This window comes from Melanostigma gelatinosum (genome assembly GCF_949748355.1).
Source record: "Melanostigma gelatinosum genome assembly, chromosome: 9".
Taxonomy (NCBI): domain Eukaryota; kingdom Metazoa; phylum Chordata; class Actinopteri; order Perciformes; family Zoarcidae; genus Melanostigma; species Melanostigma gelatinosum.
The window spans coordinates 2,033,365-2,058,975 of record NC_136642.1 but is presented as its reverse complement, the minus strand read 5'-3'; the positions used below and the strand labels follow the sequence as shown (position 1 = coordinate 2,058,975).

The 25,611-nt window shown below is 43.6% G+C and overlaps 1 protein-coding gene across 2 annotated transcripts; it reads right to left on the bottom strand.

Annotated features, from left to right (window-relative positions):
* Positions 1 to 490: 490 nt before the first annotated feature.
* sh3bp5b (SH3-domain binding protein 5b (BTK-associated)) lies at positions 491 to 24,332 on the bottom strand. 2 transcript variants are annotated; one of them, XM_079274793.1, is made up of 9 exons: positions 23,996 to 24,332; positions 21,666 to 21,728; positions 18,303 to 18,431; positions 7,001 to 7,165; positions 6,549 to 6,679; positions 4,691 to 4,733; positions 4,086 to 4,305; positions 2,985 to 3,305; positions 491 to 1,547 (listed from the first exon to the last, which is right to left on the bottom strand). In XM_079274793.1, exons 1-9 carry the CDS (start codon positions 24,071 to 24,073, stop codon positions 1,336 to 1,338), a joined length of 1,362 nt encoding a protein of 453 aa, XP_079130919.1. In that variant the 5' UTR covers positions 24,074 to 24,332; the 3' UTR covers positions 491 to 1,335. The 2 variants fall into 2 exon arrangements, with proteins under 2 accessions (XP_079130919.1, XP_079130920.1); XM_079274794.1 differs by lacking the exon at positions 18,303 to 18,431.
* Between the last annotated feature and the right edge of the window lie 1,279 nt (positions 24,333 to 25,611).

Genomic DNA, 25,611 nt, shown 5'->3' with positions numbered 1-25,611 from the left:
CATAAGTCAATAAATAAACCGTCTATATGAAAAAACTACGAGTTAAAGCCTATTTTTACACTTCTATGACCTAAATACTAAATATTTTCTCATTTAATTAAGAACTTTTGTGTCAAATTAACAATTGCATATTTAAAGTGAAATGAATTCATTTTTTTTCAGTTCATGACATCAGCGATAATCTGAAGATCAAAGCGGAGAGAAAGAAGAAGTGAATGTGTTTCGAGCTGTAAGGTCCACATGTGTGCTTATTAAGGATCATCTTTATCATCCTCATTCTTAAAGTTCAGGAACATTCGTCGTGATGTCTGACTGATCGACGGCTGGTTCTCTGCCGACGTGCGTCTGGTTACACCGGCCAAATGTAAGGAAAGAACTTATTGTTCTGAAATGAATCTCTGACATTGAGACAACTTTTATCCCACTTTATCGAATACAAAAGTTCAAAACGAATGAAGAACACGACATTAAGACAAAGCTACATCTGACTGCTTACAAAGATTCATACGTCTGAGAGTCGCACCGCCACAAATGGAAACAAATAATTCAGATTATGAAGTGAAATAATCAAAATAAATGATTCAAAAAGGGAAACTGTATCGTTTAGTCGTGTGTATTGTGAGACGGGGTTACTTCATAAACACCAAATCATACGGTGTACAGGATATTCAGTGTTTGTTCATATTTCTAGTCTCAAACAGAACGTGACCGTTTCACGTGTTGCCTTAGAGCCGATATGTAAAATAAACAGCTTGTTTTAAAGATCGGAGGGAACATTTACATCCGTATAACTGCAGAATAGCAACACAGTCAAGTATGACATACAGGAGCATAAAGACAAGTTATTTATGGAACTTCTCCACGTGCGACTAATTCCTTTAACATAACGATGCACGGTTTACAGAATGCCGAGTGCCATTTAACAGTAATAAAGGATTCAATGAACAGTGATGTGAACATTGTACAACAGATAAACACGTTTAAAATGAGCTCGTACTCGGGCAGCTGATGCACTTTTGCTTTTCGTGGAAAAATGACAAAATATAACATGGATCATTTCTAACCTTTTTTTCTTCCGTCTCACTTAAATGACATTTTCTAACATACCTGCTTTTTATTGCTCAGGTATGAGAAATAAAAAGGTGCAAAGTCCGTCATGAGGAAACAACGCTGCCATGACGTACAGGACACGTTATAGACGCGACGAGAACATCCAACGTCTCTCCGGCTGTGCAGGGTTTCGTTGTGGCAGCAGCTTAGAAACAGCTCAGTTCTTTGGAGAGAGTTTGAGTCAAAATGAGCCAAAATCCATCCGACAGATTCTCTCTTCCGTCCTCAGACTCCTTTCACCAGGACCACAGTCTGACCGGCCTCGGCCTTCTGGGAACAGCGCTCTGTGTTTTGGGCGTTGGCGGCGCGAGGGCGGCGCAGGTTCAGAAAGCTGAAGCGCGTCTCCAGCCTGAAGCTCTTCTTGCTGCTGCTGCTGCTGCTGCTGCTGGAGGCTGGAGCGTTGTCCAGATCTCCCTCTGCACCTTCTGCCCGGTCACCTGCAGCACAGCAGGTCAGACAACGTTCTTCATTTCACGAGCAGAGACGTGACCATGATGGGCACTGATTATTAACCCTCTGAAACCCTCATGATCGATTCACCGGAGACCAGCAGTCATGTGACAACAAATCAGAGAGACTTTGACTGAACTACAGGAAGTGAACACAGAGCAGAGAGGAGAGGAAAGAGGAGGGGAGAGGAGAGAGAGGAGAGGAAGAGGGAGGAGAGAGGAAAGGAGAGGAGAGAGGAGGGGAGAGAGGAGAGAGGAGAGGAGAGAGAGGAGAGGAGAGAGGAGAGGAGGGGGAGAGAGGAGAGGAGAGAGGAGAGGGGGGGGAGAGAGAGGAGAGGAGAGGAGGGGGAGAGGAGAGGGAGAGAGGAAGAGGGAGGAGAGAGGAGAGAGGAGAGAGAGGAGAGAGAGGAGAGAGGATAAGAGAGGAGAGGAGAGGAGATATTGGTAACACTTGTGGACACTTGGAACAATGTTGAATTTATAGATCATTCTTTGAAAATTTTTGTAAAAGAAATTATCAAAGAAATGAAACTTGCATTTGTTTATGATTGAAGTCATCACAAGTGTGTTATTGTGCACTAAAGGCATGTTCTGCTTCTACTCATGATGGCTCTGTTTCATGGAGGAGCAGGACTTTTATTTTGTCGAGAGAATAAAGACCTCAGAGAGAAAGCTGTGACGGGAGCAAAACAACGGCCAGAAACTACTCTTGCGGGCTGAAGAGGTGACATCTTTGTTTGGGTTCCTCGTCACAGACTCTGGGAGCTGAAGCACAGCAGTAAGCGCTGATTCAGGGATCTGTCACGTTGACCGACGGGCTCCTCTGGAGCAGCAGCTGTGAGTGCAGCAGGTAGCAGGAGATCAACGTCTGCCCCGCAATACTCTCGCACCTCATCTGTCTCACTCCCCCGTTTATCTTTCCTCCCGCGTAACATCACACCAACGTGTGAAGAGGTCTTCACAGCCGCTGGTGAGAAACTCAGCTCCATACAAACACATTCATACACAGAGCATTCATTTTCATCTGCTCTGTTGTCTGCAGATTATTCTCTTGATTACTCGACTTATTTATTCTGTATATAAGAAGAAAATGAAAGAAAATTGTGAAATAAATCCTTTATTATTACAAATAGAAGTAGCTTTACCTTTGAGTATCCACAAATATTTGTTTAAATATTTGTGGATACTCAAAAGTAAAGATTTGCTTTTATTATTATTTGACCTTCAGCTGATTCCCATATGAATTGTTATTATTGCCGTTAATATTGTTATTATTGTCGCTGTTGTTATTGCCATTATTATTGTTATTATTATTTATATTTTAACTCTGTCCATGTATTGTGTCTCCTCGCTTTGGAGTTGATATTTAGGATCCCCTAAACACACACACACACACACACACACACACACTTTCCCATCACCCACCTCTCTCCAGGTCGCACTCCGGTGACGACGCTCCGCTGCACTCGCTGCGAGGCCCGAGCACCGGAGACATGAGGCCGAAGTCCGACAGCGACACGGTGCTGGGGAGGTCCAGGCTGAGGGGCCTGGACAGAGGAGACATGGACGAGGAGGACGTGCAGGAGGAGGAGGAAGAGGAAGAGGAGCCGGCGAAGGGGCAGGGCGACAGGAGCTCCTGAGGGCTGCTGGGAGACGAGCCCAGGCTGCAGGTGGAGCGAGTCTCTGAGTCTTCCTCCGACATGATGCCGCCACCACAGGCCTCGTCATCGAAACACACCGACGCCACTGCAGGAGGAGACAGGAGGAAGGGAGGAGGAAGGAGGAAGGAGGAAGGAAGGTGTCGAGGGAGAGGAGACAACGAGCAAGAAGGTGCCAAAGAGGAGAAAAGAAGGAAAGGGAGAGATAGAGGGGAAGATTAGAGAGAAGGGAGGGAGGAAAGACAGAAGTTAAGAGTGAAAGAAGGATGTAAAATGAGATAATGAGGTAGAAAAGAAGGAAACAAGTGGAGAAAAGAAGACATGGAGGGAAAGAGGTGGACGGTTAAAGGGAGAGTACAGCGGGAAGGAGGGAAATGGTTCAGGAGGAGAGGAAGGAGAAAGGGATGAAGGAACAAAAGGACAGAGAGATGGACGAGGAGAGAAGGAAGAAGAGAAAGAATAAAGGACGGGAAGACAGAGGTATAAATAGCACTGAGCCGTCGCATCGCTCCAGAGACCAGCTTCACTTTCAGCCGCCATAAATAAATCACGTTTAAGGTCAGATTACCATCAGGTGATTGGACGCCGCCGCCTCCATTCATTCACCGCGATGCAGAGAACATTTACACTTCAGACTGCTTTATCATGAACAGTTGTATGAACGGCAGCATATTAACGGGAATATTCATTGTTCTTTACCCATGTAAGCAGCTAAGGAGGAATATTTTCTATTTTCAGAATAAAACTGAATATTTGGAGAATGTAAACGTAGTCTGTTGTACGACAGAACGACGACTACCTGACATTCAGAGCGTCGGCACGTGGTCATCGTTATCTTATCTCATCGTCAGATTACAGAACAACTCACTGGATATTCCGTCTGACTCCATCTTGAAGCCGGAGACGTCGTCCCCGTGGGCGCCGTCGCCCTCGGCGCCGACGCCGCGGCCCCGGGGCCCCATGGTGGAGCTTCGCCGTCGCTCGTGGATCTCGTCGGAGATCAGCTCCAGGTTCCTCAGGGCCGCCTTGTACTCGCCTTTGGCCCGGGACAGCTCGGCCTGCCGCTCGTCCACGTTCTTCTTCAGGTTCTGGAGGAGGAGGCGGTCAGTGGGGGAGGACGATGAAGAGGATGATGATGAAGCTGCACACATTCTGTGAGCATCTGAGCATTCACAACAACTGTAAACTGTACTGTTGAGAATTGAACATATGACTGAACAGAGTGTTGATGTGATGTTTAGTTCAATCAGAGCGGACCACCGGTGAAGGAGCCGCACAACGTTCTTCTGAAGACATCTTTTGGAGTTTTCCTTCAAGTTGACATGAGACGGAGGCAGCACAACATCGAAGCACTGCTGCCTGTTTCCTATTGGCTAATACTAACTGGATAGCATGATGTCATAACTAACATGGCTGCCATCAGAGACGAACAGGCTGATGTTCAATGAATTCAACAGAGCGGCCCTCACGTACCTCCAGCTGCAGATAGTACTTGGCCTTCATCTCGAAGTACGGCCTGCAGAGGGGGAGGGAGAGAGAGAGAGAGAGAGAGAGAGAGAGAGAGAGAGAGAGAGAGAGAGAGAGAGAGAGAGAGAGAGAGCGAGAGGGATAGACAGAGGGAGGAGAGCGAGAGCGATAGAAGGAGAGAGGGAGAGAGAGAGAGAGAGAGAGAGGCAGAGAGAGAGAGAGAGAGAGAGAGAGAGAGAGAGACAGAGAGAGAGAGAGAGAGGCAGAGAGAGAGAGAGAGGCAGAGAGAGAGAGGCAGAGAGAGACAGAGAGGCAGAGAGAGAGAGAGGCAGAGAGAGAGAGACAGAGAGAGAGAGAGAGAGAGACAGAGAGACAGAGAGAGAGAGAGAGAGAGAGAGAGAGAGGCAGAGAGAGAGAGAGAGAGAGAGAGAGAGAGAGAGAGAGAGAGAGAGAGAGAGAGAGAGAGAGAGAGAGACAGAGAGAGAGAGAGAGTCAGAGAGAGAGAGAGAGAGACAGAGAGAGAGAGAGAGAGACAGAGAGAGAGAGAGAGACAGAGAGACAGAGAGACAGAGAGGCAGAGAGAGAGAGAGAGAGAGAGAGAGAGAGGCAGAGAGAGAGAGAGAGAGAAGGAGAGAGGGAGGGAGAGATGATTACATCAGAGTAACCCAGAAAAAGGCAGTACCAACCATCATCACCATGGCAACCTGGAGGAGGAGGCGGTGAGGAGGAGATGACGGGGTTGTGATGTTGGATGAGAGAACGATGCAGAGCGGATTAGCTGAGGGAACACGAGGCTGCTGATGAATAAATGACGTGACGCACACTTCATCTTACAGAAGATTCATACGGACCTTTGTATATCATTTATGATTTCAATACTTTGAAGTTGGTGGAATAAATATTTATTTAAATTCTAAAATAAAAATTACAACTTCATTACGTCATTGTTTGACTTTTTCTCCCAAATATTTTGACTTAATTCCCCAAATCTCCAATAGCTGTGCTGTAAATGTAAAATGTCATTTTTCTATGAATATGTGAGCAATGAGCTCAGAGCTGTTGAGAGGCAATGAGAAACATTACAGAAGGGAAACGGTAGAGTTTCTATTCATGAGAATGTATTTTCACCTGGACGGTTACTAATGCTGAGGTTTCGGTACGGCCCTGAAGGCATCGCCCCGTGACCACACTTCCCCTTTAACACCCGGCCGGCTGAAACACTCTGGACTGAGTTCCACTGCTTCAGAGAGAAAACACTTTCAGCTGAATGGAGAAGAGCAACCTGCTCATCAGACCACATCTGGGTCCAGCAGCTGGATCTGCTGCTGGTGGAAGCACAGAGCGAACTGACGACGCCGTGTTGATGGACTTCACTGCTTTGTTGCTTGAGATGTTTATAAATGCATCATAGAATAAAGTGAAATGAAGAACATTAACATTAACCAGCCAGTAGTGACTTGTATTTACATTTAACTTAAATCCTTCTGCGTTTCAGCCATTATTAAAGTCACTTCTTCTAAAGTGCTTCCATGTGACTGGAGGTTGAGATCTCAGCATTTACACAGCATCACTGAGAGCAGCTGATTGTTAGACTCTGGTTCATGAAGCAATGTTTAAACGTTGACGTGATCCTGAACATAATGTTCAAATGGTAACATCTGTTTTGAGGGAGCTCTTATAGATGAAAGAGTCATTTCTGAACTTTATTCACAAAATCTCCAACGGTTTTCTGGCCCTAAAACTCACAACAATCAGCTTTTAACAGGTAAATATTCTATCAGCTGAGCTCCACCATGCTGACCCCCTCCCTGTCGTTGGACCCCGGCTGCTTGTTGGCGGTGGAGCAGCGGACCGAGTCTCTTACTTTGACTTGTTGATGGTGCGTTTGAGTTTTTTCTCCAGCTGCTTCATGCGGCCGATTGCCGCCGTATATTTGGCCGCCGTCTCCTTGTGGACCAGCTCGCTCCTCGTCTTGGTGTGCTCCGCCTCCATCACCTGCGACAGCCAATCAGAACTCACAGTCAGCCTCGCGCTGGGGTTCAATATTTTTTGCCCTTTTAAGCGTTCCGTCACATTTCTATCGCATTGTGTGAAAAATGGAAATAAGTGAGCGGGAAGACGAATTAAAAGTTTGAAAAATGTTAAATAAAATGAATTTAAAAAATACAATTAATCCTAATCATTATAATAATCTAAGAAAAGGTACAAAATTAAATTAAAAAGCCGTGAAATAAAATGAAATGACTCTTCCACTAACTAAACCTAAAATAACACTCTTCTGTCTCTGGTGTCAGCTCCCCCTCTCCCCCTCCTCACCCGCTGTGTAGCGTGGTTCAGCATCTCCTGCCAGGCGGAGTCAAACTGCCGGTTGTCCTCCTCCAGGAGCCTCTGCTCCGCCAGAGAGATGGTCTCCTTCGCTGCCCGCAAGACCTCAGTGGCTCCCTGGAAGTCCTGGGTGGCCTTCTGGGCCTCCAGCTGGGCCTGGAAGACAGAGGGAGGGACATCAACACCATTATCACCATCATCAACATCATCAACATCAACACCATTATCACCATCATCAACATCATCACCAGTATCACCAGTATCACCATCATCAACATCAACACCATTATCACCAGTATCACCATCATCAACATCATCACCATTATCACCAGTATCACCAGTATCACCATCATCAACATCATCACCAGTATCACCAGTATCAACATTATCACCAGTATCACCAGCATCAACATCATCACCATTATCACCAGCATCAACATCATCAAGAATATCACCATTAGCAACATCATCACCAATATCACCAACATCAACATCACCATTATCAACATCACCAGTATCACCAATATCACAAATATCAACATCACTAATATCACCAATATCAACATTATCACCATTATCAACATCATCATCAATATCACCATCATCACCATTATCAACATTATCACCATTATCACCATTATCAACATCATCACCAGCATCAACATCACCAGTATCACCAATATCACAAATATCACAAATATCAACATCATCACCAATATCAACATTATCACCAGTATCCCCAGTATCGTCAGTATCATCATCAAAATGATCACAATCCGTTCTGGACCTTTGTTCAAAACGCAGCGGATCCTTTTTCAGATGCATCAAATAAACGAGTTCTTGTTGCACTGAGGAAGTATTTACGCAGTGAACATACATATTGCAGGATATTCACGTGTAGCTAATCTTTAATCCATTTTGATTCATGGATCAGTGGAGAAATCCCTTTGAATGTATCGTCTGTTCTTCGTGGAGCAGTGAATCAGCTGTAATAATGAAACACCAGTAAGTTATGCAGCCAGATTAATGTTCACACATCAGCTGCAAATTCACTCCCACAAGCCTCTCCTCATGTTCAGGCTGAACTCTGCAACATCCTGTTCTGGATCCCTGATCCACTCCCAACTGGTTCTCTGTGGGAATCTCTGCACCTGAACGGATTCCAATGCCACACTTTAACTGAATAAACGTGCAGCTTATCAGTTTCAGTCCACACATCCAGAGTCTTCCAGCAGCTCCCTCTGACATCACCACATGCTCCTCAGTAACGTCATTATCGACGGTCATCGACATGCCGGCGGAGCCAGACGCACACAGCCTCTGCCTTGTTGCCGTCATGTGTCGGTCTTTGTGTTCCACGCTGCATGAATGCTCGTGCTGACTGGACGCTACAGGGAGCCACGTGGTACGACACCGTCACCGTCCTCCCTGCTGGGCCTTCGTAACAGCAGCGTTCGGTGCAGAAAGCAATGTTTTTCCTTTCATTCTAACTTGTCGACCGACGTCTCCCTGACCTCTTTGCAAAGCGTCCTTGAGCAACAAGAGTCGACGCGTTTCCTTCTCTAACTGTGTGCGTCATCGCTTTGTGTGTAGATGCAGCTTAGCAGTGAGGCTCGACGAGCAGCAGGTTTCTGGGTCACCATATAAAGCTTCAACAGAACTACAACCATCGACACCGACTGGACATTAAAGATGGCAAAGAGCCCCGTTAATGACAGTGGCAGCCTCACGCTCCCTCTGCCGCCATGTTTACGCTGGAACCGATGAGGCTGCGGTGGCGACTACCTGCCTTCCTTTCCTCCTCTCTGTCCATCTTCCCTCCAGCAGACTGTTTTTCGGTTTGCCGGTTGAGTGGGCTTCTGCAAGCAGACACATTGAGTCATCCACTCTCACTTCAACGCCCCATCACGATACAAACCCAGCAGTACTCAGAGTGTTGACTGCTGCTCTGCTCAACCATACGACCCTCTTACTAAACAGAATAACCAGCAACGTGATTCAGCTGCAAAATATAAAAACAGTTCAGAAGGGGACCATCTATCAACAGCAGAATAAAACCCCCTTTTTCACAAACTGGATGCAAGGAAAGCCTTTCAATGTTTGTGACTCTTTAACATGCTACAAGCTGGAGGACTTGAGTTCCTGTGTCGTCCGTGAGATGGAAACACAAAAGGAAACCGCTCACGTATCCCGACTTCCTTATTTACATCTCCAGCCTCTGGTCTCTGGGAGATGAGGTGGAATGAAGAGCGAGCCACGATGAATATTTCATTACGTTAAAAAATAAAGAACCTCTGCTGAAGGTTTAACTCCGTCCCTCCGGAGTCGGCGCTTAAAAACGTGCGTCTTTCAAGCGACGTGCACTGAAGCGAGACGTTTCAGCCTCGTCACCCTGACCCACCTCCTCAACTCAGGTCATCACAGAGTGCGTCTCTTCTTTTTCATTCTTTGGATCACCTGACAAACCTTCACCAGGGAGATCAAACAGGAACAGAAGACGCTGTTTCCTTTACAGGAAGCTCACAGGTTTGATTCATGCAACGTTTCATGTTTTAATGTTGGAGGGTTCGGCTTCAGAGGCAGCCTCTGCAAAGTCAGAGCCGTCTGCTTTGGCTTTGACCAGCCGGGAGGCCGTTTGTGTCGTGACGCCGCTGGTCGGTCAGTTGTTGCGTAACAGCTCTTGCAGTGCCAAAGTGTCCTTGAGCTGAAGAATATCGGCTCACAAGCAAGCAGTGATGACCGCAGCATTTCAGCCCCAAACACACTCGCAGGATTCCCTCAGAGGCATATAATACGACGTCAGCACAAATAAAGGGGGAAAAATAGATTGAACATCTTATATAAATGTAATTTATGGTGCCGTTAGATTGCTCCTCAACTATCCCGTTAATACAGGAGCCCAGCTCCAGTGACCGGAGCGTATTTATGTTCCCAGCTCAACATCCTCATTATGACTCATTTAGGAGACCTTTCAAACAGGAGTGTCTTTTCTGAGCAAAGATTTCTTCCCTTGGTCAACTGTTCAATGTTTCCTTGGGTCAATATGTTGATATCGCCCACATCCAGAACAGGCTGCTGATGTTAAACTCCTTGAAACCTGCACAGATAATAGACATTGATCTCTCCATGGTGGCTGAATGGAGTTGTGAATTTTGTAAAAGATTACATCTTTTGATTTTCAATGAATTTTGACTTTGGGACAATTTTTTGAACTACAAAATGGAAATGTTTGGGTCAAGCGAGTCAGACACAAACCGGGACTGAGATCTAATTCTACAAATAGTACGATACCAATAATATCAGTGTAGCCTGATCTTCATCTGCATTTTGGAATTCAAACGTCAACATTATGACTGAAGCTCTGAACTACTTTGCACAGCTCTACTGGATTTAAGGTACTTTCAAGGACTGAAAAATGAGTCTCCTTTTGTTTTAAAATTCCCAAACTTGCAAGGATCTTCCAAGGCCGTAGTGGAGCTAAACAGGGAAACCCTTACTGTACTCCTCATGAATCATTAGCTGCCAGAGAGATGGCGGATATGCAGATGTGGACTATCCGACGCTCTCAGAGTTATCGGTCTGTATTTTATCTTCTACCCTCAGACGCGGTCAAATGGAGTCCCCACCCACCGCGCCGCCGCTCCCTGGGCGCTGCCCGCTGCTTATCTGCAAATAATGCGTTTCTTATCCGACTGAGCGGGAGAGCGATGGAGGGAGCACGGAGAGAAAGAGACGGACCTTTCTGAAACCAGTGAGTCAAGGTAAACACTGTGAGGACAACACTGAGCGGAGATTGAAAGTGTAGAATTGGAGGAAAGCAATGAGCGAGTCAAGAGTGGGAGAAGGGAGGTGGGAAGGAATAAAGGAAGAACAAATGTATAGATAATAGAATATTTCATAAAAGATGAAGGCGGCAAGGAGTTGTTCCAAGAGGGTTAGGAAACAAAGGAAAGGAAAGGTTTATGGGTGAAATAGATAAAAGTAAAAAGGCAAAGGTGAAAACTAAATGGGAGGTAAAGACGCAAAGAGTAGAAATAAGGAAGAAAAAGCTTGGATGGAATCAAGGAAAGGATCAAATAATAGAACAAGACTTCGGAGGAAAACAAGACAAAGAAAGAAAACAGATCCAACTGTCAATAACAAAGCAAGATGAAAATGAATACACCATCACGAAGCCAAACCTCTGGTGCTGAAGACAAACGTTGGACGGTGAACTGTGTCCAACACTGCACGGAGACTCTGACAAAGAGACTCAGTGGGTCTTCAATTTGAGATATTTTTAGCTGCTGAATAACGAAAGTGAGACATGAAGGCGGTTCGTGTGGAGTTCTGCCTGATTGTGTCAGGGGCCGTTTACAAGTTTCTCAAAAACAGCTTTATTATAAGCGTTCGACGCCCACAGCCTCCGACCAACAATGATCAGTTCCAACTGCCTTTTTCACCATCTGGTCAGAAAAAAATGAATCTGTATCACGGCATAAACTACAAGTATTCCCTACAAATATCTCCAGCGCCGTCTTGTTAAAGATCTGAGAGCCCTGAAGGGCAGCGGCTCGTTTAGAGATGGATTAGATATGAACGACAAGGAAAACAAGACGGACAGAGAACTGAAGCCCTGCTGGATGAGCCCGCTGTCCGTCTGCTGTAAGACCATCTGCTCCGGCCTCTGAATCTGATCTGAAAAGACAAGTATCCTTCACACAAACACAGGGAAACCTGCACAGTATAGGATCGCTATTGTCACTAATAGCACGTTCATTCAAAAGTTGCGAATCCACCGAGTTTTCCCGTGAACATGAGACTCGATCTCGTCTTGGCTGGCGTTAATGACTCAAAGCTAAGAGCCTACAGCCATGCTATCAGCTCTATGAGGCTGGACACATGGGCAGTGGTGCTAAATGCTAAACGAATGCAATAACGTGCTGATATCTACAAGGTTTAATGTTTTAGTTTAGCATGCTAACATCTGCTAACTAGCAGAAACATCTGAGGCTGATGGAAATCTCATTAGTTCTGAAGGTATTCAACGTATTGGACAACTTTTGATCCAATGAGGGAATTATATGGATCATGGGAGTCTGCAGGCTTCATCGTCTGGGGACCACGAATATCTGAACCGAGTTCATGGCAATCCACTTCGAAGCGGAACTCGAAACCAAAGTAGTGCTGGACCGACAAACCATCAACAGAGTTTGCCAGAGGACAAGACAACAGGATGGTTACTTTAAAACAAACAATGTGGGGGAGACTCAAGACTAACCACCAACCTGCTTGCTCCGCTCTTAGAAAGGGATTAAGATGCCAAACACATTATGGGTTTTGCATTTTTGCTGTTATGAGGGCTTAGTATCTTTGGCTAAACAGTTTATGAAGAAAAAATGTCAAATGCCGGTTCCCCCTTCTGAAAAGTGACGATTTCTTGCGTATTCTTAGAATCTTAAATTGTATGTTTGTGGTATTTGGACTGTTCGTCGGACAAACCAATACATTTGTAGAAATGACCTCCATCATTCGCGAGCATTTTACGGACAAAATGATTTTTTGAAAGATGATCAACAATAGCTGAAGCATCCAGAACGTTCTTTCCCAGACTTTCTTTCATATTGAGCCTTGGCTTTAAATGCTTGGGTGCTGGACTAGCCCACAGAATTACTGAAGAGATCGGATTAAAAAAAAACCTGCACTGTAGTCTGTAGCCATCAGAGAGAGACAGACAAAGAGTAAGACAGTAAGTATTGGGGGGGAAAGACCGAGAGAGACGAACGATGGAAGGATTGGAGAGCAGAACAAGGCCGGCTTACCAGAACATGACGTTTATCCCTCAGTTGATATGAAGCAGAACAAAGGCTCAACACACCAGATGGAAATGATTTAAACAGGCCAGTGGATTCAGCGATGGTGAGGATAGAGAAGCTGGATGTGGGAGATAAACGGAAGATGCTTTGACTACAAACATTAGGGCTGGGGGAAAAAATCGACACAGCATAGTGTCGCGATATTTTGCGTGGCGATATATCGATACATGGACGCCAAGTACCGATTTTTTATTTTAGAAAAATCAAATCAATTGCTTTGTCAGTCCACTAGATGGTGCTGAGTTATTTTCTGGTGAGGTCAGCAAAGGTCCCGGGTCAGCGTGATTGGTAGGAAGTTGGTCAAAACAAAGAGACATCTGGCCTCACAACGGCTGTTGAGTTATATAACTCTAATATCCTACTTATACACGTTATAGTTCATATACTGAGTTATATAACTCTAATATCCTACTTATACACGTTATAGTTCATATACTGAGTTATATAACTCTAATATCCTACTTATATAAGTTATAGTTCATATGCTGAGTTATATAACTAATATCCTACTTATATAAGTTATAGTTCATATACTGAGTTATATAACTCTAATATCCTACTGATACGAGTTATAGTTCATATACTGAGTTATATAACTCTAATATCCTACTTATATAAGTTATTGTTCATATACTGAGTTATATAACTCTAATATCCTACTTATACAAGTTATAGTTCATATACTGAGTTATATAACTCTAATATCCTACTTATACACGTTATAGTTCATATGCTGAGTTATATAACTCTAATATCATACTTATATAAGTTATAGTTCATATACTGAGTTATATAACTCTAATATCCTACTTATATAAGTTATAGTTCATATACTGAGTTATATAACTCTAATATCCTACTTATACAAGTTATAGTTCATATACTGAGTTATATAACTCTAATATCCTACTGATACGAGTTATAGTTCATATGCTGAGTTATATAACTCTAATATCCTACTTATACACGTTATAGTTCATATGCTGAGTTATATAACTCTAATATCATACTTATATAAGTTATAGTTCATATACTGAGTTATATAACTCTAATATCCTACTTATATAAGTTATTGTTCATATACTGAGTTATATAACTCTAATATCCTACTTATACACGTTATAGTTCATATACTGAGTTATATAACTCTAATATCCTACTTATATAAGTTATAGGTCATATACTGAGTTATATAACTCTAATATCCTACTGATACGAGTTATAGTTCATATGCTGAGTTATATAACTCTAATATCCTACTTATACAAGTTATAGTTCATATACTGAGTTATATAACTCTAATATCCTACTGATACGAGTTATAGGTCATATACTGAGTTATATAACTCTAATATCCTACTGATACGAGTTATAGGTCATATACTGAGTTATATAACTCTAATATCCTACTTATACACGTTATAGTTCATATACTGAGTTATATAACTCTAATATCCTACTTATACGAGTTATAGTTCATATACTGAGTTATATAACTCTAATATCCTACTTATACACGTTATAGTTCATATACTGAGTTATATAACTCTAATATCCTACTTATACACGTTATAGTTCATATACTGAGTTATATAACTCTAATATCCTACTAATACAAGTTATAGTTCATATGCTGAGTTATATAACTCTAATATCATACTTATACAAGTTATAGTTCATATACTGAGTTATATAACTCTAATATCCTACTGATACGAGTTATAGTTCATATGCTGAGTTATATAACTCTAATATCCTACTTATATAAGTTATAGTTCATATGCTGAGTTATATAACTCTAATATCCTACTTATATAAGTTATAGTTCATATGCTGAGTTATATAACTCTAATATCCTACTTATACAAGTTATAGTTCATATACTGAGTTATATAACTCTAATATCCTACTTATACAAGTTATAGTTCATATGCTGAGTTATATAACTCTAATATCATACTTATACAAGTTATAGTTCATATGCTGAGTTATATAACTCTAATATCCTACTTATACAAGTTACAGTTCATATGCTGAGTTATATAACTCTAATATCCTACTTATATAAGTTATAGTTCATATACTGAGTTATATAACTCTAATATCCTACTTATACAAGTTATAATTCATATACTGAGTCCACACGTTTGCATTTAGTTCAGTTGGACTTTGTAGTGATACAAACAGTTCAGTTTCTCAGGTTCATGCAACATTTATGACGTTGTTGGTCAGTCTGTCTGCTTGACAATCATATTCTGCTGCAATGAAAATGATTGAAGTGAGATGAACAGACTGGAAACTTTATCTTATCGATAAAACATGTTGACACAGTTTTCCTTTGGGGACATCATTTGAAGTTCAAACAAGTAATAAATCGCAATATGGGCCTGTTATCACAATACTCAGAATATCGCAGTATCGTGATATATCGAAGTATCGTGATAATATCCTATCGTGACCCAAGTATCGCGATAATATCGTATCGCGAGATCTCTGGCGATTCCCACCCCTAACAGAGATGTCCAGGTGGACTCATGGTTACTGCTGTGGTTGTGCAGATGGAGAATCCGATCGAGTCTTCTCCATCTCTGCGCTAAAAACAACACGATGGACGACGTCGGTAAAAGGTTTGTGGTTTTGATGGCAACTATCAATCTTTTGTCTTTGCTGTGAAAGTCTCACGGTAAACAGGAGAAATAAGAGTTTAACTTTACAAAAATATACCAGCAAGAGGTTTTGTTGGATGTAATTAGATGCAACAGATGAGCCAGATTCAGACGATTTTGTTCATCGAATGTAACTCAAGGTACAGACTGCAGTAGAGGTTGTATACACTCCACACACTTAATGATTAAATAAAACAAAATGTCCTTCTAGTCGTTCAGAACTTTAATCCAATAACCCTCTAACTATTGTTGGAACTTAAACTCTCCATCCTTTAACTGTCGAACCAAAGCATCACACTGCCCACGATTTACAAAACACAGAAATCTTCTCATCTCAAAGTCGTTCCACGTGTTACTGTGAGGACAAAGTCCTCCCAATGCAAATGACCTCTTCACTACTTCTTCCATTTTGACCAATAACTGATCCCAACTGATCAAGACCGACGACGGTTGACCACAAGAGGACGCGTCGCAACACAACGGCTACTTTACTTACGTTGTTCATTCAAGTTCCAGGACTCGAACCGAGCAAAGAGCAAAAAGTGGGTCATCGGCTAAACTCTTCTCCTAAACTTGAACCGAGTCAGACGGATGTCGACTTCGTCTGTGTGGTCATGCAGAAAGGGATGGTGCAGTATAACTGACAACCATGTCCAAACCTGGCATCCATTACGGAGGAGAGGAACGAACTGCCTCAACCTGATCTTCTGCGTTTCTAATCTTCCTCCCTCTAACACTCGTCAGAATAAAAGCCTTGGTCTCTTTCCATCTTTTACTTCGGCTCTTGGCAACACGTTAACATATCTCCGCACTTCCCCAAACAGATAAGTGACCTTTGCAGGGACACAGAATAAAAACAGCACCCTTAATATAAGCCGTCTTTCTGCTCTCCGGGCGCTGCAAACCCATGGCGTGCAGCGTATTGTAAAGTGGAAGTGAAACAGATAAGAGCTTGAGAAGTGAAAGTAAACATCAAGAGGAGACAGAAATGAGGCCAGCAGGTGAGCCGACAGGTGGAAGGAACGACAACGATCACATGCTGCACGTCCTCAGTTCCTGCAATCGAGCGGCTCGGTGCGCCACGACCACAGCGGACGACTCTTCCTTATTGTAGTCCAACAGACCAACGCTGAAGTCAGCCGGCCGCGTCTCTCATTTATATCTTAGCGCGCAGTTCGTTTGTCGACGCGTCTGAATTGTGAAGCAGCATTTCTTTAGTGAAAAAGGTTTGACATCAATGAAGGAGGGATGAGTTAACGCTTGTCTTTTTCAACCTTGGTGCCTCAACCAAAACAATTCATGCCGACATGACATCGCTTCAAATCTTCACAGCAACTCAAAAAATAAACAAAGCTACAAATTACTTTTGGATAAAATGATCTACGAAACTGAATTAACACAAAGATGTCCGGGTAAAAGCCAAAGAACAGGCAGAACAGTACATTTCAATCTGTAAGAGTCTGAATTGATATTTTCTGCCTTTATGTGATGGTGACAGTGGAGAGAGACGGGACATGTGGGGAAGTGAGGAATGACATGCAGCAAACAACCCGGCCGGGAATCAAACCGGCGACTCGCTGCTCGGGATATTACGCTCACGTGACATCCTCAAGGAGTTTTATATATTCTCCATTATCTCACATTCCCATGCGATCCTTAAATCATTGTAATAGTAGCAGAAGCATCAAAGAACTTTGTTGAAATAGATTCTTTTGAAAAGGACATGCAGCTGACAAAGCAGAAGTGTAACTGCAGCGTCACTCCACAGGAACTCTCATCATCGCCCCAATGTCAGCACGCGAAGAACAAATGACCCCCCACATTTATAGAGATTATCAATCCTCTCGTAAACAAAAAGCTGAATGCCGTCGATCGAGATAAGAGCCAACGTCTGAAGATGGGGGGGGGGGGCTACATAATGAAGCCTTTTAGAGTCTCAATCCGTCCTCGTGCTTCCTGACCGAGTGCTTATCGAGACGGCCAGGTGGCTCTTTGGTCACTCTCTCACACACGAAGCCGAAAAGGGAACTGAGCTTGTGGTCTGAAATGATTGTGAAGTTGCACGCTCGTCACCAATTTCTGCATTTGAATGATCAACGAGACGCATGAAAGTTCTCCTTCGTCCTCGACAAACGTCGTCCAGAAGCTGGACAAACGTCTTCTCGGAGTGGTGGAGACCGAACCATGCAAAACACAATTTAACTACGAAATACACTCAGGTCTGGACTTTTTGTAATTCTTCTAAAATGAATCAAGTCCCAACTTTTTACCTGGTAAAACAATTTGAATAAATAAGACCTTACAACCAGGCCATGCACAGATAAACATTGTGAATATGTAATGAGCAGCCGGTGTATGAGAGAAATAAACAAACAAACAAACACCAGCAAAACAGCTCTGATGAGAAAAATGATCAAACGCTGTGTTTTTTTAATGGTCAGCGTTCAGATCACAGACCTGACTCAATCAACGAGCAGCTGCTTGTTGTTCGGTGAGAACGGTTATATCGTTTCTCATACGGGCTTCTGATTTCCTAAAATATTGTATTTATCCCGCAGTGAAGATGACCCTTGGGCACTTGGATCCACCCGACATGTTGACACACAGAACAAAGATCTGTAGCAGCAGAACAAGACCAATTAGACCGCATGGTATCACAGCGTATCATTTGGACCTGGTCTCTCAGAACCGAGTGGACCCAGAGACCCTTCTTGAGGTCAAACCGGGTCTGAATGATTCTACCACCCCTCCCTCCGTGCATTGTCCACCGACCTGTCTGGCCAACCTGCGGGCCTCCCAGTAGGGCTTGGACTCCTCCACAGCTTTGCCGATCTTCTTCACCAGTTCGTCCAGCTTCACCGTGGCCTCGACCAGAACCGAGCGGAACTTCTGCCTCGCGTCCTGACGGAGAGAGGAACAGAGAAGCCTCGGGAATTCAGGTCAACAGTGCGAAGAAGTGAAAAGGATTCCAGCATAGCTTTCTGGATGTTTGAGGACTCAACTGAACTTTTACAACCTCTGCTACACCTGAGCTGCCTGAGCTATATCTGTAGCTCACAGTCCGCTGGACCACCACACACTGCTGTCTTCATGCAGGGATTCCCCTCGACTGACCTAGACCTGTGCCAATGTTACATTTAGTTTATTAGAGCCACTATTATTCATGCTGAGCCACCTCAGCATGAGTGATGAGTGAATAAAAGTAGAGGTGTGAAGAAACACCGTCTTGAGGGGGGAACAATAAAAAGACGGTATTTTATAAATCACCAGAGCACAAGATATCTGCTTATTGTTCTATGTTCAGCGAAATTCTACGGACTTTAGACGAGTCTGACAGACAGCTGTTCAACTTTAAATCTCAGAGCAGCGCCGGGGATCTCACGATAACACAAACACACCGGAGAGGAGGACCTGCAGCTGCTTGTGAGTGGACTTCACCGTCCAAACGCTTCGCCGTCCAAACGCTTCGCCGTCCAAACGCTTCGCCGTCCCAACGCGTCGCCGTCCAAACGCTTCGCCGTCCAAACGCTTCGCCGTCCCAACGCTTCGCCGTCCAAACGCTTCGCCGTCCAAACGCTTCGCCGTCCCAACGCGTCGCCGTCCCAACGCTTCGCCGTCCAAACGCTTCGCCGTCCAAACGCTTCGCCGTCCCAACGCGTCGCCGTCCCAACGCGTCGCCGTCCCAACGCTTCGCCGTCCAAACGCTTCGCCGTCCCAACGCTTCGCCGTCCAAACGCTTCGCCGTCCCAACGCGTCGCCGTCCCAACGCTTCGCCGTCCAAACGCTTCGCCGTCCCAACGCGTCGCCGTCCCAACGCTTCGCCGTCCAAACGCTTCGCCGTCCCAACGCTTCGCCGTCCAAACGCTTCGCCGTCCCAACGCTTCGCCGTCCAAACGCTTCGCCGTCCAAACGCTTCGCCGTCCCAACGCGTCGCCGTCCCAACGCTTCGCCGTCCAAACGCGTCGCCGTCCCAACGGGTCGCCGTCCCAACGGGTCGCCGTCCAAACGCTTCGCCGTCCAAACGCTTCGCCGTCCCAACGCGTCGCCGTCCCAACGCTTCGCCGTCCCAACGGGTCGCCGTCCCAACGGGTCGCCGTCCCAACGCTTCGCCGTCCAAACGCTTCGCCGTCCAAACGCTTCGCCGTCCAAACGCTTCGCCGTCCCAACGCTTCGCCGTCCAAACGCTTCGCCGTCCAAACGCTTCGCCGTCCAAACGCTTCGCCGTCCAAACGCTTCGCCGTCCAAACACTTCACTGTTCATAACACGTGGAATGCATTAAAGCTCCACCGCTAACAATAAGGAGAAAGAGCTCATAACAACAGAGGGAGCCATGAATGCTTCCCGTCCTCCGTCTCTGTGATTAAACCGATGCAGTGCAGAGTCTCCGCCTCTCTGACGGATTGGCCTCGTCAGCGCGTCAGCACCCTGAGGCGTTGTGTCTAGAACTTGTCGTTATCCGCTAAATTTAGCATCCTTCGCCTCACCGCTATGAAAGAGCATCACCGGGACACTCGGCTCATTGTTACTGCAGTCACTCTGCCTGCTCCTCTCATCGGCAGTAAGAAACCAAAACGTCTCTTTGGGTTAAGTGATGATCTCACACTAACGCTGCTGCTGCTGGAGAGTTCCACCCATGGAAATAAAACTAGGCTGACACGAGCGGGGGAATGTTGGATCAGAAAAAGGATTTCAGCGCGTTGCGTGTTCATGTGCTGACGTTCACAGGAATATCCGGATTCAAGGCCCTGAGATTACAAATATCCATCCTCCTTCAGCATCCTCTGAAAGCAGAGGAAGACATTTATATGATTCTTACGGGTTCCCAGAGCCAAACGAAACGTCATAAAGTTTCTTATTTTATCCGACAACAGCCCAAAACCCACGTTGTGCTGAGCTTGAACCAGAAGCCGTATCAAGGACTAGACAGTCCTGGTCTTTATTGTGTCATTTAATGTCCATATTATCATAACAGCATGATTTGATTTTATTATGAATAAATATAATGATCATTTTCTCAATTACTACGTTTGTCCAGCAACGAGTGAAAACTCCTCATTGTAATTATTACATTTATTTGTTTTAATAATCATATAAAAAAAATGTATGATGACATTTTCAAATTACTCGTTTTGTCAAAGCAACAGTTTTTTGTTTACACATGAAGAACGATGTAGTGTGTCATGACCCCCCCCCCCCGACGGTAGCAGGTCACAGCCCTGAACAGCAGACGTCTTTGTTGCGACATGAAAACAACTCGACTTGACTCCGTAGCTTCTGGAGCCACAATGAAAAGTCTGAAACTTAAATCAGTCACGGTTCTAACAATGGCCGCAGTGTTGAACACACCAGGCACATGGCCGACGTCCACAGGGACAGAAGGAGGTTGACCGACCAACAGACGATGAGATACCTGACACGCAACGGTTGATACCAGGAACAGCGACGTCACACGAGTCTCGATAAACTCAAACCACGGCGCAGAGCAGAAACACAGCGACAAGGTTGTCCACGATAATACAACCGGTTCTTCTTTCTGACCCAACAAAATGTGATTACGTACATTTGAACAGAATCTGTGAGTGTATGCTGTCAAACACAAACCACAATCATCATTTAGTTTCTTGCCAAGTAGTCACAACTAAAAGCAACATCGGGGCACGCTCGATATGATGGAACCTGATCACAAAGAAAATGTAAAAGGTCAGCGACGATCCATGTCGTCCCTCTTTCACCGGATAAACGCTGAGAACAAAGCCCTGTGAACCAACGAGCGCTCAGCTGACGGACACCAGCACAGCAGAGAAACACGACACGACTTCGGACTTTTACCTCCGTAAAGACTCGCAGAATACTGCCGAGCCACATAAAGTAAGCCGTCAGACTTTATGGGCTTTTAGTGGCATTCACAGATCAGTTCTGAAGTCAGACTCTGAACTCTGCCTGCTTGATCACCGCTGAGTGATCTGAGTAGAGTCATCAGTAAAATCTCTACAGGGGATCAAATGACTTTACTGCAACACATCATGTCAGTGAGATTTCATGTTTTTCACCGTGCGTGTGATTTGATGCACCACCGGTCGAACACAAAGTTAACCTGCATCGACAGATTCCACGCCAACGTGTGCGTGACTGACCTCCAGCGCCGTCTCACATCTGTTGATGTCGTCGGTGGACTGGTTGAGTTTCTCCAGCTCCCCCTGGAAGAGAACCACAGAGAGGTGAAGCAACAGAAAGAGACGCAGGAGAGAGAGGGGTGCACTATGTAACATCTGGACGTATAAGAGGGGGCACCCAGCAACATCTGGACTGAATCAAGAGGCAAAATGAACAGAACATATTCACATTAAACTGTCTGGTGTTTACATTAGTCCATGTTCTTCGAGAAGAAAACAACTCCAGCTGTGAATTAGTCTAATATTAAATAACAAATTACCCAATCCATGTTTTAAAGGATGCACCAGGCGGCAAACTCCAGTTCTGTAGAGTAAAACCTGCATTCTCTCTAATGTCCACCAGGGGGCGACTCCTCTGGTTGTATAGAAGTCTATGAGAAAATGACTCTACTTCTCTCTTGATTTATTCCCTCAGTAAACATTGTAAACATGAGTTTATGTCTCAATCTCTAGTTTCAAGTCTTCTTCAATACAGCATGATGTTCATCTAGTACATTATGGTCCATTTAGAGTCACACAGACCATAAAGCAGGGGATGCTTTAGGGCGGGGCTACACGCTGATTGACAGGTCTCTACCAGAGACGTACACGGCGTCTCTACGTCACTCCTCCTCAGTCCTAATTCGTTCATTGTTGTGAAAACAACAACAACAACAACAACAACATGGCGACGACCGTAATCCACGATAACGACGGCAAAATCACAGAACTGAAAGCTTCAAAACGTCCACAAACCAATGGGTGACTGGTTGCACATTCTCTCTCCTGCTACAGATTCCGATACCTGAACGATTTCTTCTCCGATACTCTTTTCACCAAATTTAAAATCCATGTCTCACCGTGAGGAAATCATCGGCTTTGTTTTTTATGAAAGGTAACATGAATCCAAAGGCGTCGCTGTGGGAGGAAATACTGAGCTCAACAGCTGTATTCAACGTTCACACCTGGACGACAGCTTAATGAGCTCAGTATCCACCTCGATACCAATCCGGCCAACAGCCACTTCAACAAAAACAACAATGTTCCAATTATTCTAAATCACTTTCAACTAAATCCTTGTTTGGTCACTGCGGTTGAGGTGACATCACTTTGGGCTTTTGATACTCGTTATCGTTATTGGATCAATTTGCCTCTTCAAAGATTATTCAAATAACACAAAGGGAGGAAAACATCTTTCACCGGCAGAGGAATGCGACCGGTGAGGAAGGAGCACAAACACCTTTGATGAACGGGATCATAAGCCAGAAATGAATTAACGTTTACAGAACGTATCAATAAATGAACAGTTAATGGAAATGGTGAGCACACCAGCACCTCTGGATGACCTCTGGATAGAACGGTGCGTTTTAATATTTTAAAGCTGAAAGATTTGGCAACAATCTTCATCATCGATCCCTAATTTAAGTCATTTTTAAAGCAAAGATGCCAAACGACCACAAGCTCAAGCTTCTCAATTTTGTTTCCGGTAATTATCAAAAATAATTTGTTGGTGTTTTTGGATGGTTGGTCGGACAAAAGATGTCAAGATGTTCCCTTCGGCTTAAAGAAGATCAAATAATGAATTAAATACTAGTCAAAACGATATCATTGTTAGCTGCAGCATTGTTAGAATTTAGATTTTTAAAGAAACAATTCATCGATTAATCAATTAGTTGATGAACAGAACATTAATCTGCAGCATTTCTTTAACAAATGATTAATAAAGATATTTTCCAGCAAAAACGCTTAAAATGAGAATCATTCATTGTAGTTTCATTTATATTTTAAAAACCTTTGATCATAAGTCTGTTTACAGTCCTCCGTCCATAATAGCTGGTTCTATATAAGAGTGTTTTCATATATATATATATATATATATATATATATATATATATATATATATATATATATATATATATATATATATATTGTGTTTCAGATTCATTCATTTGTATCATGTTTCCGTATTTTAACCTCATTATTATATGTACTTTACTGAAAGGTTGTAGCTTTATTTTACTCATCTGTTATTGTTGAACATAAAGATATCTTTGACTTGTAAATATCACTCAGCATGGAGTGGATTTGCTTTCTAATACATTTGCATCAATATAACCAGCATCTGTGGGATTGATTTGAAATATCAAAGCATTTACATTTAAATCAATAAAAACATGGAGAATATGCAGATCGTGCTGGTGCAGCGGTGTGCAGACAGACGAGGCTGGACTACGACCAACCAGGGTCGATACATACAAATATAAATGTAGATATCAAACACGAATCGATGCTCAGGATGCACAGACAGGTACCTGGATTCTGGGGTCCACTTCCTCGTCGTCGTATTCCGCCTCGTCATCCGACCTGAGCTCCTTCTCTAAATGATCCATGTTGGAGGTGAAGGACAGATGTAAGGAACCCGAACAAAGAGACGTGACAGCGGGGCGCACAGAGACCACAGACTCCTCTGTCTCCGGCCGGGCACCAGACGTCGGATTCACGAGTTATTTTGGTTTGTTTTTTTACTTCAACGTCCACGGTTTGTATGAATTAATTTTAAAATGTTAAATGTTGTTTTTTTCGCGAAGAGGAACATCGCGGCTCGTATCCACCGGTGGTGCCGAGCAGCAGCAGCGTGTCTCCGCGCTCAGCTCCGCCTCCACACTGAGCCCGGTGCTCAAACGTCCACAGCTCTGCCTCAGACCGGGAACGCCCCTTTGTGAGTGTCTGTAGGCTAGAGGGTATGACAGGTCATTAGTGCCGCGTTGTGGCGAAACCTGGCAGCAAACTCAGGTATTTATTACATATTTATTTATACATCTATACCACAAACAATGTTTTTTTCAACCGTAACCATATGCCGACATGTTGACATTTCAATCCACACTTGCCATTTACTTTACTGAAGTACATATCTGAGGTACTTGTATCAGCGTTGGGTAGTAACGGATTTCATGAAATCAGGAGCTAAGTAATCAGATTACATTTAAAAGATATAATCAAGTCAGATTACATAAAAGTGAAAGAAAAAATCATTATATTATATTTACATTGTCACGGATAACTTGATTATATTGTTCATTACATGTTTAAAATGTGGACATTTTGAATGATGATTGATGTGTTTTTCCTTTTTATTGAAACTGAAGATGAAAGGCGAACATTTTGAGTCAATGTTCATTTGCGTTACCAAAGTTACCGATAAAGGTTTTGGTGTGACTTGATTGGACCGACTGGAAATGAAACATGTGTTCATTGGTTTTATACAGTTTTGAGATGTTTGAAGAAAATAAATAATATTTGTGGAACTCAAATTCTTGTGGCTGCGTCCATTGTTTTTAGTACAATGTGCAATATTTGTGACGGTCAAACCAACGCAGGACTTGTAACAGGCAGGCCTGGTGTCACAAAGTGTTTTTGTTATTTAAAAGTTACGTTACTTTTTGATCATATCTTACTTAGTTTACATATAAAACTGCACATTTAGAGGGATTTAATGGACTTTTCAATCACATTTATTTGATATCTTTAGTTAGCCTACTTTAAATATTTAAATACAGTGTTTATGCACAAGCTTTATGAAAATAACTCACTAGACATGCCAACCAGATGAAAATGGAAAAGATAGAATAAGCAGTAATGGAGGAAGTATTCCCAACCTTTACTTTACTTTTATAGGAATGTCCTGTGAGAACCACGTATCTCTAAAAACAGCCGTTTTCAGCTTTGTGACGATGCTTTTTCCAGCTGATCCAAGAAGCTTTTTAAACAGTTCATTGAGATGAAGAAGTAGGAAGATTTTCACAACACATGAAGGAACACCTCATCCCTCAGTTCATCACAAGCATTCATCACCAACACATCTGGAGATACGAGGTTTTCATTGGACAGTAGGGGATGAAAAATTGTCATCTGCAAAGATGAATCA

What these genes read in the sequence shown, in the direction of transcription:
- sh3bp5b (XM_079274793.1), bottom strand. Translation starts at nt 24,073, where the DNA reads ATGGATCATTTAGAGAAGGAGCTCAGGTCGGATGACGAGGCGGAATAC. An exon ending in TGAACCACGCTACACAGCGG is followed by an intron (nt 6,680 to 7,000) that starts GTGAGGAGGGGG and finishes TGGCTGTCGCAG; the next exon opens with GTGATGGAGGCGGAGCACAC. An exon ending in GGAGTCAGACGGAATATCCA is followed by an intron (nt 3,306 to 4,085) that starts GTGAGTTGTTCT and finishes CTCCTCCTGCAG; the next exon opens with TGGCGTCGGTGTGTTTCGAT.